At 40.0% G+C, this 17,676-nt stretch overlaps 1 protein-coding gene across 1 annotated transcript in view; it reads left to right on the forward strand.

Annotated features, from left to right (window-relative positions):
* Nucleotides 1-17,676, forward strand: part of clcn2c (chloride channel 2c) — a 112,930-nt gene that overhangs the window by 32,746 nt on the left and 62,508 nt on the right. Inside the window, exon 2 of the mRNA XM_026367023.1 lies at nt 1,238-1,388. Coding sequence (XP_026222808.1) covers nt 1,238-1,388 — 151 coding nt within the window. The remainder of the gene's footprint in view (nt 1-1,237; nt 1,389-17,676) is intronic.

Raw genomic sequence — 17,676 nt, forward strand, 5'->3', positions numbered from 1 at the left:
TGTGTGCGTGTGTCTGTGTATATGTTATCTAAACACTTCCATCTGACCATAGGGGCTATGTTCCAAGAAATGTAGGTCTGTTTCCAGCATCTATTTTATCCTGATGAGAATGAATTGAATATGGACATTTGATCATCAAAACAGACATAGCAACGCTATGTAAACAACTACTACCTACTTTGCTTTGTTAACAACCAGATGAGTATTGGCAGTGGTATTGTCGATTGTGACGTGGAAAGTATGAATTATTTTTTCAAGGTCATTCTAGTAATTTATCATTAAAGCATTCTGAGCATTGTCATAACTGTCATTATTTTTAGACGGGAATACACAGTTACATCAGATTATATTCCATTTGAAGAGTCCCAATATAATCCAGTGTTTATTACCAAATATAGTCTGATGCACTCTTTGAGCCCTCTCAGAAGAAGATGAGCACTTATGAAGTTTGGATGGTCTCGCACTGTGACTTCAGTATATTCTATTCCCTCGTCTCTCCTCTCTTCCTTCCACTGTGGGGTTCTGTTGTGCACCGCATGGCTCGGACTTTAAAGAGTAATGACTATAATCTAGGAGGTTCAATCATTGTGTGCAGAATATTGTCACATCTGATTCAGGAATCCGTATATAGTCAGTTTTGCAGGGATTCAGAATGGCTGAGAAATTGTCTGGCATGAATCAAATTCTATATACCTTTCATTGTTATTCCCAGAAAAGAAATGTTTGCAAACATTTGGACTGAGAATTTAGTGGATGAGATGCCACAGTAATGTTGACTCCTGTAGGGCCACCATCTGGCAGAGTCAGTCATTTCTGCAGGGCTTGACTTTATCTCTCTGAGGTTAAATGCAGAACAGTCTGTACTAAAAAAGATCCTGAGGCTGCATGTTTCTGTGGAAAAAGGGATATTAGCTTTTTGTTATCCACCTTCATCCCATCAACAACTCTCATGCTGCTGAAATCAGTCTTGACTTAATAACCATCTAAACCTTGCTGTGTTGTCACAGGTGGCTAAGAGGAAGTCATTAGAACCTCCGCTCCTGTCCACTACCCAGGGGCATTATGGGTGATGGAGAGGATGTTTGTGTTTGTGCACAGAAGTTGTAACTTCCTGTCTTTTGATTCCCTGTTTTGATTCGTTGATGTTGAGGGTGCAGTTTCTTAGGAAAAATGAGAAACAATTTGCCTGTATGATGTTAGGGGTACTTAAGCTAATGCTTTTACTGTGTGTTTTCAGATGTATGGGCGCTACACCCAGGAGCTCGGGGTGTACGCCAAAGAAGAGGCCGCTCGGCTAAGGGAGAGTGGGCAGAGGCGATCAGCAAGTGATCGAAGCCGGACCCTGGACCTTCTGGAGTACGAAAAAGGACGCTGTGCTAAGTGTCGTAGTAAGTTTCATGCAAGAGTCAGGACTAATGATTGAGCAAGTACTGCACAATATACACAAACTGTCTCAGATTACACAATTTTCATGTGGTTTACACTTTATTCCATTAGGGATGCACGATACGGTATTAATATTGGGTATCGCCCCGGATGTTGCCTAAAGAGCTAGATTGGGTATCCAACAATAGGGCCATTGGGCTGATCTATTTTCTCCAAATCTATGTTTTGTGACGTGTGTTATGTTATGCGTCAGCAGCACGTGCAGCATGCCACTAGCCTTGACTTACAACAACAACATGGAGACAGATAAAGAAGCTGCGTTATGGAGGTATCTTAATTCATGCTTGCTATGCCAACAAGTTCAACAGGTGCTTTTAATATCTGCAAAGGAAATGTTGTCTTTGTTGGCCTGCAGTGATGTTATTTAGATTTAAAATCTACGTATACATAACAATATAATGATGTTCTTTATACTTGTTGCAGTAAGGCTGAAGTGTGTCAGTAAAGTCAAAAACATGTGAAGTGCCTCTAAACCACAGTTTTACCTGCAGATTTAAGAGATTAAGGAGTTATGGTTTTATTTTCATGCATTACTAATGAAACAGTGATTGAAAGAGTTGATTTTATTTGTCGCAATTGTAAAATGCCATGTTTTATAATAAATACTGGCATGCTATATCAATTTCCACTTTATGTTTACATTTCATAAAGGTGTATAATACACCAGCTTGGTCTGTGAGATTTTCAAATCCTTAATATTAAGGTGTGTGCTGTGGTACAGTACTAAAACAGTCAGGATCATTGTTTCACTGAAACTTTCGCATCTCTTGATACCATTGAACATCATATTTTACTGCAAGCTCCCCACCAATTCACTGACTGGGCAACTGTTTAAGTTGTCTGATTCCAACTTTTTTCTGGAGCAAAATGGCACGAAAACACCAGTCAATGAGACAGTGGCATTATTCACTGAGTATATTCTGGTCATGTGGGCTTTTAAAGGCAGATTGGTCGCTTTATTAAATTCCTGTAAGTCTGGTATTATCAAGAATTTGGTTTAACATCTTTAGGGAAGAAATAAAACAGGAGGAAATCTCTCCAGCTCAATGGCTGAGCGATGACACTTCCAAAAAGTCATAGAAAATAAGTCATTTTATATCACAGCTCAGTGTTGGCTGTTTTGATTCGTCAGTACATTATATCTGCCCCATTAAAAGAAATGTTAGTTACATTCCATAAAACAGTCGGAGCCATCTTCAGCATCATTGCCCAAAGGGGAGACATCATTTGAAAATTACCTTAGTGTTGGAAATGTAATCCACTTCTAGCCTGAATTGGACTCTTACTGCCTTACTGCCTTTTGCTCAGTGAGCATTGATCATACTGGACAGTGAGATATAAAGGAAAGGAGAAGAAATACTGCAGTTCTAAACAGTCATCACAATAAAAATCCTACACGTGTTGAAGACATATCAGTATGTGTGTATATATATGTAGCATTTAAATGCACGAGTGCAATCCTGTAGACATTTGTCCGCCTTTTTGTGTTTTATGTTGTTTCAAAAGGTTGCCGGATTTCAATCTCACATTTAGTGGTGAAGCTTTGGTGCTGAAGACCAGATTGTATGAGTTAAGTTAGCATCTATGATTTTTATCTGAAGTGCCGCTGAGCATGTGTTTCTCCCATTGCCTGTTGTGTGAAAACAGAATGCCCTCTGCTGTTGACAAATGATCAGTGCAGCCAACACTAATCACATACAGTAGATGCTCTCTTGTCTGTAATACCACAAGTGTGTGTGTGTGTGTGTGGGTATGTGTGTCCATCCTGCTCTCATCTCAGTGATGAGTTTTGCTGTTTTGTTTTGTCGCTGATGAGTCAGCCATTCATCTTCATCTTCCTCCTCCACTCATCCTCTTTTTATGGATCAGGACACCGAAATGCCAGTGATTGAATTGATTTGTCTTCCAGCAGGCTTTAAGCGTAAGCGATGTGATCTGTATTGCACTGCTGGAGAAAAAGGCAAACACACAAATGGAGATAAAGGCATATAATAAGAAGCGACTGCCTGAAAATCTATGTAAAAGTAAAATTGCACACAAACATGCACACATTCAGCATTTCTGCTGAGGGTTATGTCTGCAGCTGCTGTGGGAGACAGGGAGTATGCAGACTCTTGCTTTTATATTTACACACACATACAGTATTCTTATGCTTAGTTGGGCACAATCTCTCTTTATTATGCTCATTCACACTGCTTCGTAATTTATATTTTATTCACATACACACTGGGAAACCAACACACATCTTCCTATTCATTTGCTGGTGATGATGCTGAATGCACTCTCCAGACTGTCAACTGCGTTCTCCGGCCCCGTAGGAGCTGTCATTGTTCTAATTGTGTGTAAACAGTGTGTATGGTTATAATACTCCTCTAACAGTCCCAGTTGCTACAGGCGTAGTTTACGGCAAATTGAAATGACAGCAGAGCAGCTTGAGCAACAGGTAGTGTCTCTGAAATTATAGCAGTGTGTTTCAGGCACATGATGCTCCTGCTAGTTCATTGTACGGTACAGCCTGTTTGTGTATACCGTATCAGCTTTAAAAATCTTTATGGAACAGTAGCTAATATATAAATATTTAAATTTGGTGAATAATCTACAGTAATTATTATGTTTTAATGATGCTAAAGTTTCTCATTTTTGTTGTTTTGTTTTGTTTGAAGTCTTCTGTCGTTGTATATCAAGGTACAGTACTAGCCTATAAAGACAATATACAGGAAGTGGTCCACTTTTTCAACAATTAAGTCATGTGACTTGACCCATTTATCACAGTTTTTATGTTTACTACAAACCACAACAATAAACCAAAAATTCAAATCCCTTTAAAGGTACTGTAACTTGTTAGCAATCTTGGCTAATGCTAAGTTTTTGTTTACTTATTCCTTCAAACAGTTTTATCTACTTGGACAAACCAATTATTTTTATTAAACAGTAGCAGTAGTATGTTGTTTGTAGTATGTTTACATTAATGTAGTCCAAAGTTAAGTTAGGAGAGGAGATAAAAATAGCTAAACTATTAATTATTAATATAGCTTTGCAGAGTAGCAATTGTTTAATCATTATATTTGACAAGAAAAAACAACTAGCTTTTTTTCCAGAGCTGGAAAGATGAATTATGTAGTTCATAATAAAAGATGTGGGCGACTGAAGCATCATTTTATCTATTTTACACTGACCTTGACTTCCATTTATTGTTTTATCATTAAAACTTGAAGTTGGAACCACGCAGCAGTACCAGGCATGACGTGTCTTACAGGCTAAAATATACCTTCAGGGTGAACTGGCCGTTATTGTCTTAATTGACTCGCACATTAAACGTAGGACTGAATCATATTTAACTAAATTGTTGACCCCATCAGACCCAAACGCGGTGAAGTTGTTTTTAGCTCTTATGCTGCACACTGGATCCAACTTCCCGATGATCTCTAACGTGCCTTGACTCCAGCCACTTTCTAATCTAAATGGGAAACTGCTGTTTTCCCGTCTCAGTTTTGATGAAGTGGTTTCTCTGCTGCACTTTTTTTTTTCTATTGGTGTATTCTGCACACGCACTACAGCAGTGTTTCTGATCTAGTGTTGTATTTTTCTGTTTGTGTTTTCTTTTTTTTTTGTGTTATTTAATTTTATCAATTTTTACCATAACTTTAGTGATGGTCAGAACCTGAACCCTGAGGTGGTTCCTCAGCCCAACAATAACGCCTGTGAATTTTATAATTGATGTACTGATACTTTTGTTTTAACCTGTAACTGCTGACTTTTAAGGCTCGACTGGTTCTGCCCCACATCATCTATCATTCTGTTATGAGGCAGAGCTCGGTCTTGCATCATCAGCCCGGACACCTTTGCCCTTTCAAAGGCTGTGGAATCGCTGAGTGTGTCTTTTTTTAAGGAGCTTGCTTTTTACCCCCCAAGATCAGACAATCCCAGTATCTTGTTCTGAATCACTATTAAAAAAATAGACATTTATGGGTTACTCACAATGCCATGAAAGTGCTTTCATAAGTTGCTTTTCTTGCAGGTTTTTCATACAGAAATATGAGCAGTTGGAAGTCTTGCTGTGCGCTGTTGGAACTAAAATCTTTAAGTGCCCACTTGATCCACTGTGGTGCTGAAAGCTGTCCGACTGTTAGAAATGAGTTGACGTTGATATCCATTTACAACTGTGTAATTCTCATTGTATTGAGAGGTTAAAGAGGCAAAAAAACACCAACCACTTTTCATGCTTTCAGTATTGTTCTTTTAATCAGGAGTCATTTAACCTTTTTAATCCTCTATACTATACTTGTTTTGGTAAAATTGTTGTATATACAGTAAATATACAACATGTATAAACGAGTACATCTCCTATTTAGTCCACTTAAATCTACTGTGATCTTGTCTTTAACTTACTTTACTTACTTTTCTTGTTGATGAGCACAGGGAGTAAAACATTCAGGTCTTTTGAGGGAATCTGTTAACCAGTAGCAGACTGCAGGTTCTCATATCCACAGTGGCTCCATTTGGAGACCATAAACTGGAAAACAAGTGGCACAAGAATGAACATATGGTGTTTTCACTGACTGTTGGCTGTTCAGCCACCCAGTGAACTCCGCAGGGACAGTCTGTTGTTGTGTGTGTTGGCCAGCAGGGTGCAGCGTTGAGCTTTACAGCAGCACATCCACACTGTGGCATCAAAGCCTCAAACAAGGAGTGTATGCTTAGCAGGCTTCCTGTCTTATGTGGTTGTGTGCATGTGTGTGCATATGCCTCCGTTTCATGCAGCATCAAGCGAAGTACAAATATTAGTAAAATTTCCCTTTTCATTTATTTATTTATTTGTCATTTCACGTTCAGTTTTAATGTTGGGGTGATGGTAACTCTAATTTAATTTTCTTTTGTAGCCACCAATGTAATTTAATTCTGTTTAATCATTGCATTTGTATCCTGGGGAAGCCATTCCTTACCTTTATGGACTTTCCTAGATACACAAGGAAGGAGCCTCCCTTAGACCCATAGTGAGTAGCATTAACTGACATTAACTAAAAACCTGGCCACCATCTTGGCACCACTAGTTGGACAGACGGACCACAACTTCCACAATTAAGATAAGTTTGGTTCGGTGTCAACCATTGGATGGCACAGCACAGGAGGAGTAACACCTCAGGACCTGAATCAGCTGTGTACCTTCATCTAAAGGACACTCATTCCAGGACAATGAGGTTCACATATTGGACAGAGAACAGAAGTGGTTTGAGAGAGGTGTGAGGGAAGCCTTGTATTTACAAATCAATACTCCCACACTCAACAGAGGTGGAGGCCTTAAATACAACCTGTCTCCTATTTATCATGCTGCCATTTCATCAGTCCCCAGAAAGATCACCAATTCACACATCTGCCACACCTAAAGGCCACTTTACGGGGTTGTCAGAGGTGTCACTTTTACACCTTTCCACACCCTCCCCTTCTATTGTTTCACCTAACAAGCCTGTTAAGGCCAAGAGTGAAGTGAAACCAACCTGTAGGATACATTTGTGGGCTCTAACAAACTATCTTTACTCTGACAAGGCTACTTGGATGAGTAGTGAAACGTTTCAACTAACCAAAAAGGACGTTCAGTTGCCATGATACAACTTCCAGACATTGCATGTGAAACAATTGAATTTCCCATGCATGTTATCGTGCTCTGAAGGTTGATGTCTAATTTGAGACTGACCATTTCAAATGTAATCCCTGCACCAGACAGGGTAAAAAGGTAAGGGTTACACAAGCAGTGTGATTACATTAGTGTTTGTGTGTTTGAGCTTGTGTGCAGTGTAATGAATTCTGTTCAAAGAGCTCAGCCATGGGAATGGCCATAAAATATTCAGCTGACAAAAGGAACTTTCCCTGCCCCACACACACACACACACACACACACACACACACAAGTGCAGCGTAGAAGGTAACTCGCAGTGATACACCAATTTAAATCCCAGTCAGACCTTATTTATCCCCAGATGTGACTTGGTGATCTGATGGGACTTGCCAAAACCAATCTATATCAACCTGTTTGCTCTTTTTTCTTTATCTCTGTCTATTTTTGCTTTTGTTTTTTATTTTACTTCTTTTAATTCAACATAGTTCTCTAGTAGAACGTACCAAAAAGATAAAATTTCTTGTGTTGCCACAACAGACGTGCGAATAATGAAACCTGTTGTCATCCTTCCATCTCAGTCTCTCTGTATCTGTTCCTATGGATGTGAGGCAGGCTAACATTAGCTTTTGTAAGCAGGTGTGGATACTCATGCATTATGTGTGTGTGTGTTTGTGTGTTCGAGAGTGTCTGTGTGTCCCTTCTGTGATACTGAGAGCACATGATACAAGCAGTGAAAGAACACACGCTCACACACACACTTTCGCTTCAACAGGTGTGATGTCAGCAGGAGCTCAGCATGGCGCCACATGTTGCTATGGTGACCGACAGGCACATAACGACCAACAGTTGCTCTCATCTTATTCCTTTCATCTACATCTTCTTATTGCTTTATCTCGTATCTTTTCTTCGCATTGTTTTTCCCGCTTCTCCTCTTCCTTCTCTCTTTCTCTTCTCTGTGTTCTGACACTCACCCGCTCGTTGGTAAAAGCTCTTTGGAAAAGACATGGCGCGGTCCACGTGCATACACACATTTTTGTATGGCAGTCAGTGTGAGGACACTAATTGACATAATGCATTCCCTAGCCCCCTACTGTTGCGTGGGCCATACTTATCTACTGTTTAAATTTATCACGCTGCCCTACCCTACTCCTTAACCATCACAGCTAACTGCATCGCCCTAAACTTTACCCTAGCCAAAACCTTACTCTTACGCGAACCCTAAAACCTAGATCCTCGCAATGATAGCAATACAAACACACACATACGCTTTGATACTCATTAACCAATGGCTCTTCTTATGTTGTCACTTTAATAACCGTGTGTGCGTGTTTTCTCAACCTCCTAATTCCTTTGGGCACATTGTCACAACCATTTAGTAAGGATATCTAGTCAAACCAACAACACTACCAAACAAATATTCAAATACGTTCCCAGACTTAACTGTAAGTTAACAAGAAAATAAAAGAAATCGGTCAGTACTGACACAACAGTCAAGAGCGGTTACATGTGGCCGCGAATAGAGGCCCTTAATCTAAACTACCCCCACGTAATATGTGCTTATACACCCACTGTTATTAAAATGCTCGCACCACACACAAATCTGAGAGCTCATACTTCTTACATATTTTCATCCTGTAGCCACTTGAAACACTTTAAAGTTTTCAAATTATAGCTGTAATATCAGTGTGTACCGGAGACTGTGTGATTGGATTATGGCGTTTGACACACTTCACTCCATTGTGGATTGCATTTACCAAATCAGCTTGTGTGGTGAATGTGCAGCATTAACCTGGAACATGACTGAAGAACACACACTGTTCCACCATTTACATTCGCTTAGTAAAACACACACGCTGGTGACTTTGAATACACACGTATACAGTACGTGGGCCATGTGAGTGTGTGTTGGGCACTACGCTGACGCACTGTGGGGGTGTACAGACGTCATTCACATTCAGATGCCAGCCAAGTCCAGGAAGTAACACAACTGACACACACACACACACACACACACACTGTGTTTAATTGTTGCGTGTGTGTGGGTGTGTGTGCAAGAGAAACCGACAGCAAGGGAACTCTTACTTTAATATATCAAGTAACCAAGGAGACTTGGGCACCTGATCAATATTTGATTCAGTGCCACTCAAGCAGATTGTGTGTGTGTGTGTGTGTGTGTGTGTGTGTGTGTGTGTGTGTGTGTGTGTGTGTGTGTACGTTGATCTTGGACTGCTCTTGTCCACTGCTTTAACTATAGAGGTTGTGGCATTAGTCCAGCGCGTGTGTCAGCAGAGAGAATGGTCACTAGCCACATTGTTTGCTTACATTGATTTTGTCATCTCAGGGACAGCAGGTTGAGCCAAGATGGCAGCCGTAACGCCGCTGGTGGGAGCATTTAGATGCTGACCTCATATTTAATATTCAAACACTTGTCCCTGCATGCCAGGTGTCTAAATCAGGGTTCCTCTGGTAATTCCAACGTGCAACCAGAGCAGGAACGCTGCCAAACGGGGGCGTTCAATTTCATTAGAGGGAAAAGAGCTGGTGCTCTGTGTGGAACAGGCTTTGGACAGCTCAAGGATGTATTTTATTATGTGAAAGGCTGCACAATTAAAGATCCTCACTGTATAGACCCCCTAAGAGATGCACAATATTTTACTAGTTGTGATCTAACTTTTGGAACAAGACTTTCCACAATTCAAGGCTTTGGGGAATGAAAACAGGAAGCGTATTGTTGCCATGGAGGCTTTTATTTGTGCAAATATCACCATGCATGCACAAAGAAAGAAAGTGTAGTTTGACTGTGGGAAACCTTTTCTGGATACATAATTCAGTTTCCATGATGACAGCTTTACATGACCTCTTAGACGCACTTGTCTTCTCCTCTTCTCAGAGGGCTAAGAGTTTGTTCCAACAGTGATACTGCTGCTGAGGCACTCCCAGTGCTGCCAAAGTCATCAAGTTTCTAAATCTGCTGGGAGCAGTTTTACAGAGTAACGCTGTGCACAGCGTCACATTTCTCTCCCCTTACTGGATGATTTTGAAAAATGCAAGAGATCGTGGGTAGGATAGGGGAGAGCAGAGGGAATTCAGAGTTTGGTGAGGTTTGTGAGAGAAAGAACAGGGTGGAGTGTGTTATTGTCTCCACAGGACAATAACCCTGAAAGGAAAGTAGAATACATGCCATGCGTTTTCTATTAGAAAACTAATTGTAAGTAGAGTTTAAATAATGCAAATCTGTTCAAATATACTTTCTGAAAATGAAAACATCACTGATTAATCCCTGGGTTTATTGTGGCTGTTTTGCTGGGAACACTCTTGACATTTTTATACTGAACACTAGCAGATTTATTTCTTAATTAGTGGCAGTTTGAGGTGTATTTCTCCACAGGGTACTACAGTTTTGAGTGCAGATTGTGTAAATCAATAAGCTTTATGTTGTTGACAGTCTTTACTGCAGATGTAACCATGCATGCCAAAGTTTTATTAATGTCGTCATTATTTTTTATGCGTTTGGATTGTGATACCAATGTGTGGTTTTTATAGCCGCCTCCTCTCACTGTAAAATCAATGATTACTAAACTCCAAAGGCTGCAGAGGAGTCTTACTTTTTTTGCTTAGTTTTTGCAGTGGTCTTCTTCTTCCACCCTTCCCTTTATCCTCTCTTGTACTCCCTCGCTTCCCTTCTTTTTTCCTGCACTGCTTCCTTTCCTTTATATTCCAATCTTACCTCCTCCTTTACCTCTTTGATTTCTGTTGTTCAGGTTCCTCTGTTTTTGATCTTCCTCTGTTCTCCATCTCCTTTTCCATTCATCTTTTTCCTCCTTTCTCCTGACCTCTTTTTGTGCTCTTCGTTTCCTCTTCATCTTTTTCTACCCCTCACCTTTCTCCACTTCCCCTCTTTGTCTCCAATCCATCACCACTTCCTCCACCCCCTCTTCTCTGCTGGGTATAATTCAGTGTTTGTGTGCGTCTGTGTTCGTGCATCTTCCTCTCTCATCGTCTTTCTTCCACTCTCTCCATCCATCTGAGCCCCATGTTGTGAGTTATTACTCTCTAATCATCAGTGAGCCCCAAGCCAATTCACAACATTCACAGACACATATATTTTTCCATACTATGTAGGTTTGTATCCAGACTTGGATGAGAACAGAAAATCTTTTCATCATCATTTAAAAAAACAAAAACGGGAACCATTCTCTCTTTCACATGTGGGAAACAAATGGGATCACATTTAACTATTGCTGTGACTTTTCTTCCCTTCCTGTGTTTATTATGAAAATGAAAAGTTTGTACTTATCTTTTATTTTAGAAGGTGAATATCCTCAGTTGCGGTTATCTCATTATCTGAAACTGATTGACAGACATTTCATGGAGTAGATGTCGTATACAGTAGCCTCATGTTTTTCTTTTATATTGTAGACATTTACTATTTCATTATAACATAACCATTGTACACATTAACATTTTTTCCCGTAAATACCTAAAATATTTTAGTAAAAATTAACAATTGACAGATTTTTCTGTCCACTTTAGTTGCCGTTACTTCTCCTGTTCAGTTTTAGCAAAATATTTCACCACATTTTTTTAAAAGAAGAACAAGTCTTGAGTTTTACATAGAAATGAATGAGCAAAAAGAACAGTGCTGCAAACGTTAGCCTATACGCAGGCATTCTAGCACCTTATCCTGTATGGTCATATAATGTGGAACCCTTCATAATAATTATTTCTGGCCTGTGTTTAGAAATAATACTGTAGGTTACAACTATTCTGTAGGTGGAAAGCTAGTTTATTTTTCTTATTTAGGTACGGCTAAATATATTGTAAAAAGTGCAAAATCATTCATACACTAACTAAAATTGATTTGGTTTTGTCCTTTATTTCTCTCTCAGTATTTCCTGCTCCTCCATCTTATATTCTGCCTCCTTATCTCCAACTCTCGCCTCTCCTCCTCCTCTTTGTCACCACTCTTCCAAAACTTATCCTTCTCTGTCTCTGAGTTTGCATTCTGCCATCACTCGTTCATGCCTCCTTTCCTCTCTCCACCGCTGCACCTTCATTTGTTGTGCTGCTGAGTTTGCACAGCACCAACATCAATCACAAACTAATAATGTTATGTAGTAAAATGGATATAGAGAAAGATTTTTCTTTTCTTTTTTTCACACTGAAGGGAAACACTTTTTTTTGTTTTAATAGATGGGTTATTGGAGAGAAACTGTATATCCATATAATGAATATAAGCACAAACAAAGGGACACCGATTGCATTTAACTATTTTATGTGGTCTATTTGTCCTCCAGGGTCAGGGTACCCATATGCTCTGGAGGCCCCAGCCCGGGACTTTATCTCTGGTAAACAAGCAAACAAAAAAAAAACATGTGTATCATTCCCAGCCTGCCCCTTCAACTACCAACTACCCGTCAATCCTTACACTCATCTTTGCTACAGCAGAAATGTCCCTAATCCATCATTATTTTTAATAGGTGATCACTAAATGCTTGAGAAAACTCCTCTCTACAACAGTTTATAATGTGTTAACTTTGCTATGAGTTTTTTAAAAATTACTCTTCATCTCTGCGATTCTGATTGTGTGTGTGTCTGTCTGCAAAAAACTTGATCTCTGATACTTATGCAGTATTAGAGTATTGCCCTCACAAACACACACCCAAACTTACACCACCATCCATTTACAAATAATTGTGGCTTCATATTAATCAACAGCAGACATGAAACCTATTATTGTGCAGACTAACTCAACTAACCTGGCCTATCGCTAGTCTTTAGCTCTAATGGAACACAATAAAGAGCTCTGAACGTCTTAGTATGTTTGTGTGTGAGAGAAAGCTATGGGAGAGTGTCTAAGTTGTGCAAGCTGCAGCAAGCATGATGATCCGTGTCTCCCTGACCGCTAGTTGAAGGGTCACAACACACTAGGATTCTGGACGTTTTTCGATTCAGTTCAGTTTCTTTACATTAGATCACCACAAAATCACTTCAAGGCACGTTACATAGTAAGCAGTGTAACAGTTGTGTGTGCGTGTGTGCATGTGTGTGCACGGCAGCAACTCTGAGTGGTTGATCTAGAGAAATTAATTTAATTAAATTAAAACGACCTAATGTGCTGTTAGCTTCCATGACCATGTTTGTTACGATCACCACCACATATGTAGAAGTCCCTGAAACCAGGTCTACACTAATACATCATGTTGTGAGCTCTTAAAGGGGTCATGCCCCTTGAAGAGCTCACAACATGCCTTGGCTACACACACACTCATTAACTGTGTTTCTGTGTTGTGCATTCATGTGCAACTTTTAATACTTCTTGTTTCACCCAGGAGTGATGGAGTGCTCCTCTCTCTGCCATATCTATATGTATGAATGCTCTTTGTATAAACACATTAACACATCACTAGTATACTGTGTGTCTGTGTTGCTGTAAATGCTGTGAAATCGGTTACGCTAAAGCATTAAAGTGTAAATCAGTGTACTTGTGTGTCTGCAGAGGACTGCAGAACGGAAGTGCTGAATCGGCAACAGTAAAGGTTGGAATGGGGCTTGGGAGGGTGTGTGTGTGGGGGGGGGGGTGGAGTAAGAGAAATGAATGGTTGCAGAGCGGAAATGGAAAGAGGATTTGGAAGGAGGTGGAAAACAACACAGGAGGAGGCAGAGGGAGAAAAAAAGCTAAAACAGAGAGATGTGGGAGAGAAAAATGAAAGAAAGTGATGGAGGGGGAGTTGATGGCAAAGGTCTGGGGACTAGATGGATAAAATAAATAGGGAGAGAATGAGAGAGAAAGAGGGAGGCAGAGCAGAGAGGTAGCAGCAGGTCCCTTGGCTCTTGGTTCACCAGGCTTTCATCCAGGAAATGAAACGACTTACCTCTCCCCTGTGTGATCAGGCTAAACACGCGCACACACACACACACACACACACACACACACACACACACACACACACACACACACACACACACACAGAAAATGACATGCTTTCCCCTAGTTGATCTAATCCACATGCACACAAACTTACTCACCCACGCTTACGTTGATGGGCTCTTATTGTCATCAGTACCACCATCTGCCTTTCTTGGCTGAGCGTGTGTCTTTGTGTCTGTATGTTGCCACTGGAGAAATCTCGCTGTCGCGTTTTCTATCGCATCATCCGAGCCTCAGTCCTGATCCAGAGCTAATATTGTTCATTATTGTTGTCATCATCACCACTGTTAGACTGTCGCTTCATTGAGGATCATAAAACAGAGGCGTCCAATCATTAGTTCAACATGTAGCTTTACTCAGAGCCATTTTTAAACAACAAGTAAACACACGTCTTAGCTTGTAGGAGTTTATTTGAAACACAAACTATGTGGGGTTTCTTCTAGAGTACAACAATATGCACACCCCTTCTCACCCTGATTACCAGTATTGAACATTGGCACAAAATATCAGCCATCAGAAACCTCAACTCTATTGGCACAGTGTTGGTCCACAAAAGCCCACATTAATTAAAACCGCAGTCTCAGTGGCCACTGCGCCACTGATCTCTACCTTCACTTCCTATCTCAGCATCGATTGTCTTTAAATCATTGGTTTCAAGAGAGGAGGTTGCCATGACAGCAAAGTTTGGGGTCACTCATCGAAACCAGGAGGTCAGTGTGCAGTTTGTGGCTCTGCTGGTTCAAAAGCTTTTAGACAGGCAGGAGGAACGACTTCATAGCGAGGGAGACAAAAATAAATCCAGTCAACCTTAGACCCCAGTGCATTCATTAAAAACGATCTTAGGGCCACAGTATTGATATTTGAATGTGTGTGTTCAGTTGAAAAGGAAAAGTAGTATTGATTGAAGAGTTGAAGTTATAGGAAAGACTTATGTGCTCAGACTCACAGTTAAAAAATTAGATCTCGTAGTGAAACTCCTCCAGACAATTAACCAGAGACTGAGCAAATGATGCTGATGCCAGCATTTATTGCTAGACTAATATTTGACATTTAAACAGGAACAAGAACAAATTGAGAAGGTGGTGACAAAAGAGGAGAAAGGATTGTCTTGCCACCTATTTACAGTGTTTGTGTGCAATATTTGCTTCCATCTGGTTCCAAGTTGGAAAAATTCCCAGACTCATTTAACTCTAAGTGTAATAAATGTCGTATGTATTCTTGATTATTATGCTTCCTCACTAATTTAGGCATGACTTTAGTTTGTCACCTATGTATGTGCATCTAACTGTGAGAAGCAGAGAAGATAAACAAAGAACTCTGTAATCTACAACTTGGCTCCTGCATCTGATGACATAACGATAGAGACGTGGTTTTTCAGAGAGCATTTGCTAACTCTCCAAACTTGGCAGAGCATCTTAAACATGTAGAGGACATCAAAAGGCATCTTATTAAAAGCTTCGTTATTAAAAATATTGCAGGATAAAAACAAAACGGAGCATGACACAGCAGACAGCAGTTAGTCACCAAACGTGAAGACAAATAAATAAAAGAATCATCATCTGGCCTCAAAGTCTGTAGATTAGACTTTAGAGATTCTAGGTGTTTAGCAGATTAACGTCCCTGCTCGACAGGTGTTCTCACCTAAAACAGAACCCTCATTTGTGCCTCGGATAAAACACCATGAAACATTTAAACCCATTTGATGATATTTGATGGCATTTCTACTTCTTTTTATATATATTTTTTAAGCCTGATCTGCTTTTAAATGGAGAATAATATCCCAGTGGAGCGTGTGGGTTTTACTGTTATTCTCTTAAGAAAAGTTAAACATACATCACACGCTCTCCGGAAACGATTAAAGGGGGATGCTGGGGCTGTTTTTGCATAATAACTTTAGTGATTGTGCTGGTCTGTGTGTGCGTGTGTTTGTCTATTACACCTCATTAAGCTGACGCTGTACTGCAGCCATAGGATGGATGTCACAACCGTCGTTACTCGACGAGCGAATGGAGCGATTGAGTGCGAGACGAGGCGCTTTGCCTGCTCGCCCGGGACCAACGCCGACGCCGTTACAGCACATTTACATAAACATCACGTCCTTTTACATCTCATTAACATAGCGAACACATCAACATGAAGGAACGAGCGGAGGAGGAATGGATGGATAGATGGAGAGCTACACAGACAGATTAATGAATGGGGTGGAAGTTGGTGTGCTGAGGGAGTGGAGATGGTCATGTTGAGTGCCAGAGGAAACATTTACATAAGCATTGTTGGTTTTATTACTCCAACAATGTTTCTTTTCTGGCTTAGAGGGCCAATTTGTCTTGTTAGTTTTATGCTTTTTTTCCTGTTTCATTTAACTTTCTGTGTATCTGCAGCTGATATATATCCACATATGACTTTTCCTCTCCTCCTTTTAAGTTTTAGCACCCATTCATAAAACAGCAACGTTCCTGTTGCAATCAGTTTGTTTCAGTGACCTGTGCTGAGCATTTCTGTGAAATTGGTCGATTTAACATCTTAATTTTTACAGTACACTAATTGCGAACAATCTTGAAAGTGTTGAAGGGATGGAAAAGAGATTAGTAAACAAAGGAGGCAATTTAATTAGTTTTACACAATCCAGTTGTCTCCAACTGTAAAGTACATATTCTAATGTTAAGTGATAAAATCTTTTACTTTGGAGACTTAGGCGCTCGAGCATAACATGTGGAGAGAGGCATATTATGTTGTGCAACTGAAACTTATACAAATTACTGAAATATAAATAAAACACATGTTTTTTAGGGCAGTGTTGACATTTCAAATGCAGTTTTGCTTTTCTTCTGTATTCAGTGCAAACAAGCTATAAATAATAGAGAGAGGAAACATTTGCTCAACTCAGTGTCACCTTAGAAAAATGTAGGCTGAATTAACACAAATGCACACATAGTAGAAAACATTACTAAGACAAACAAACCTAAATATTCATTCATTCTGAGTCTTTCTTGTGCTTTTTTCTCCTTTGTCCCTCTCCCCTGTCTCTAACACTCCCTTCTCAAACACACAAACTACAGTTAATGTGAAAACCTAAACAGTGGCAAGATGCAAACAGTCATCAAGCTGTCCAGCCTTTCTCTTAATCCTAAATCATTGTTTTTCAGAACTCCTCCCTGATTGTTTAGGTAGAAACATTTTTAAATCACAGCTTAACCTTTTGTAGATTTTATAAAAGGATGATTAGAAGCCTAGTTACATGGGAACAAAACAGAGAACTTGGTGTTCTCTGTGAAAAATCTACCTGGTGAAATCAGGTTTCTGTAATCCACTACCCCTATCATGGAAACCATGTATCATGTTACCAATGTCCATGGTCTCTCACGAGGACAGAACCCCGACACACAGCCTGCCCAACCTCCTGTGATGCTGTTAAAGACATCCAACGTCTCTCACGTTAGACTCTCCTATACAAAACACCTACACATATTCTCACCTGATGCAAATTTGAGTAACAATGACTGTATATAGAAGCTGCAGGTCTAATGCGCTGCATTCAGGGACAGCACAAAGTGTAGGTCAACAGTGTTTAAAATCTCCAAACCCTACGAAAAACAAATCAAAATGAAAACTGAGGTACGACTGGAAGTGTGGCTTGAAAATCGAGGTCTGGATAAAACTTGGGTGCATGTGATAGCACTGATTG

Source organism: Anabas testudineus, chromosome 13 (assembly GCF_900324465.2).
Source record: "Anabas testudineus chromosome 13, fAnaTes1.2, whole genome shotgun sequence".
Lineage (NCBI taxonomy): Eukaryota > Metazoa > Chordata > Actinopteri > Anabantiformes > Anabantidae > Anabas > Anabas testudineus.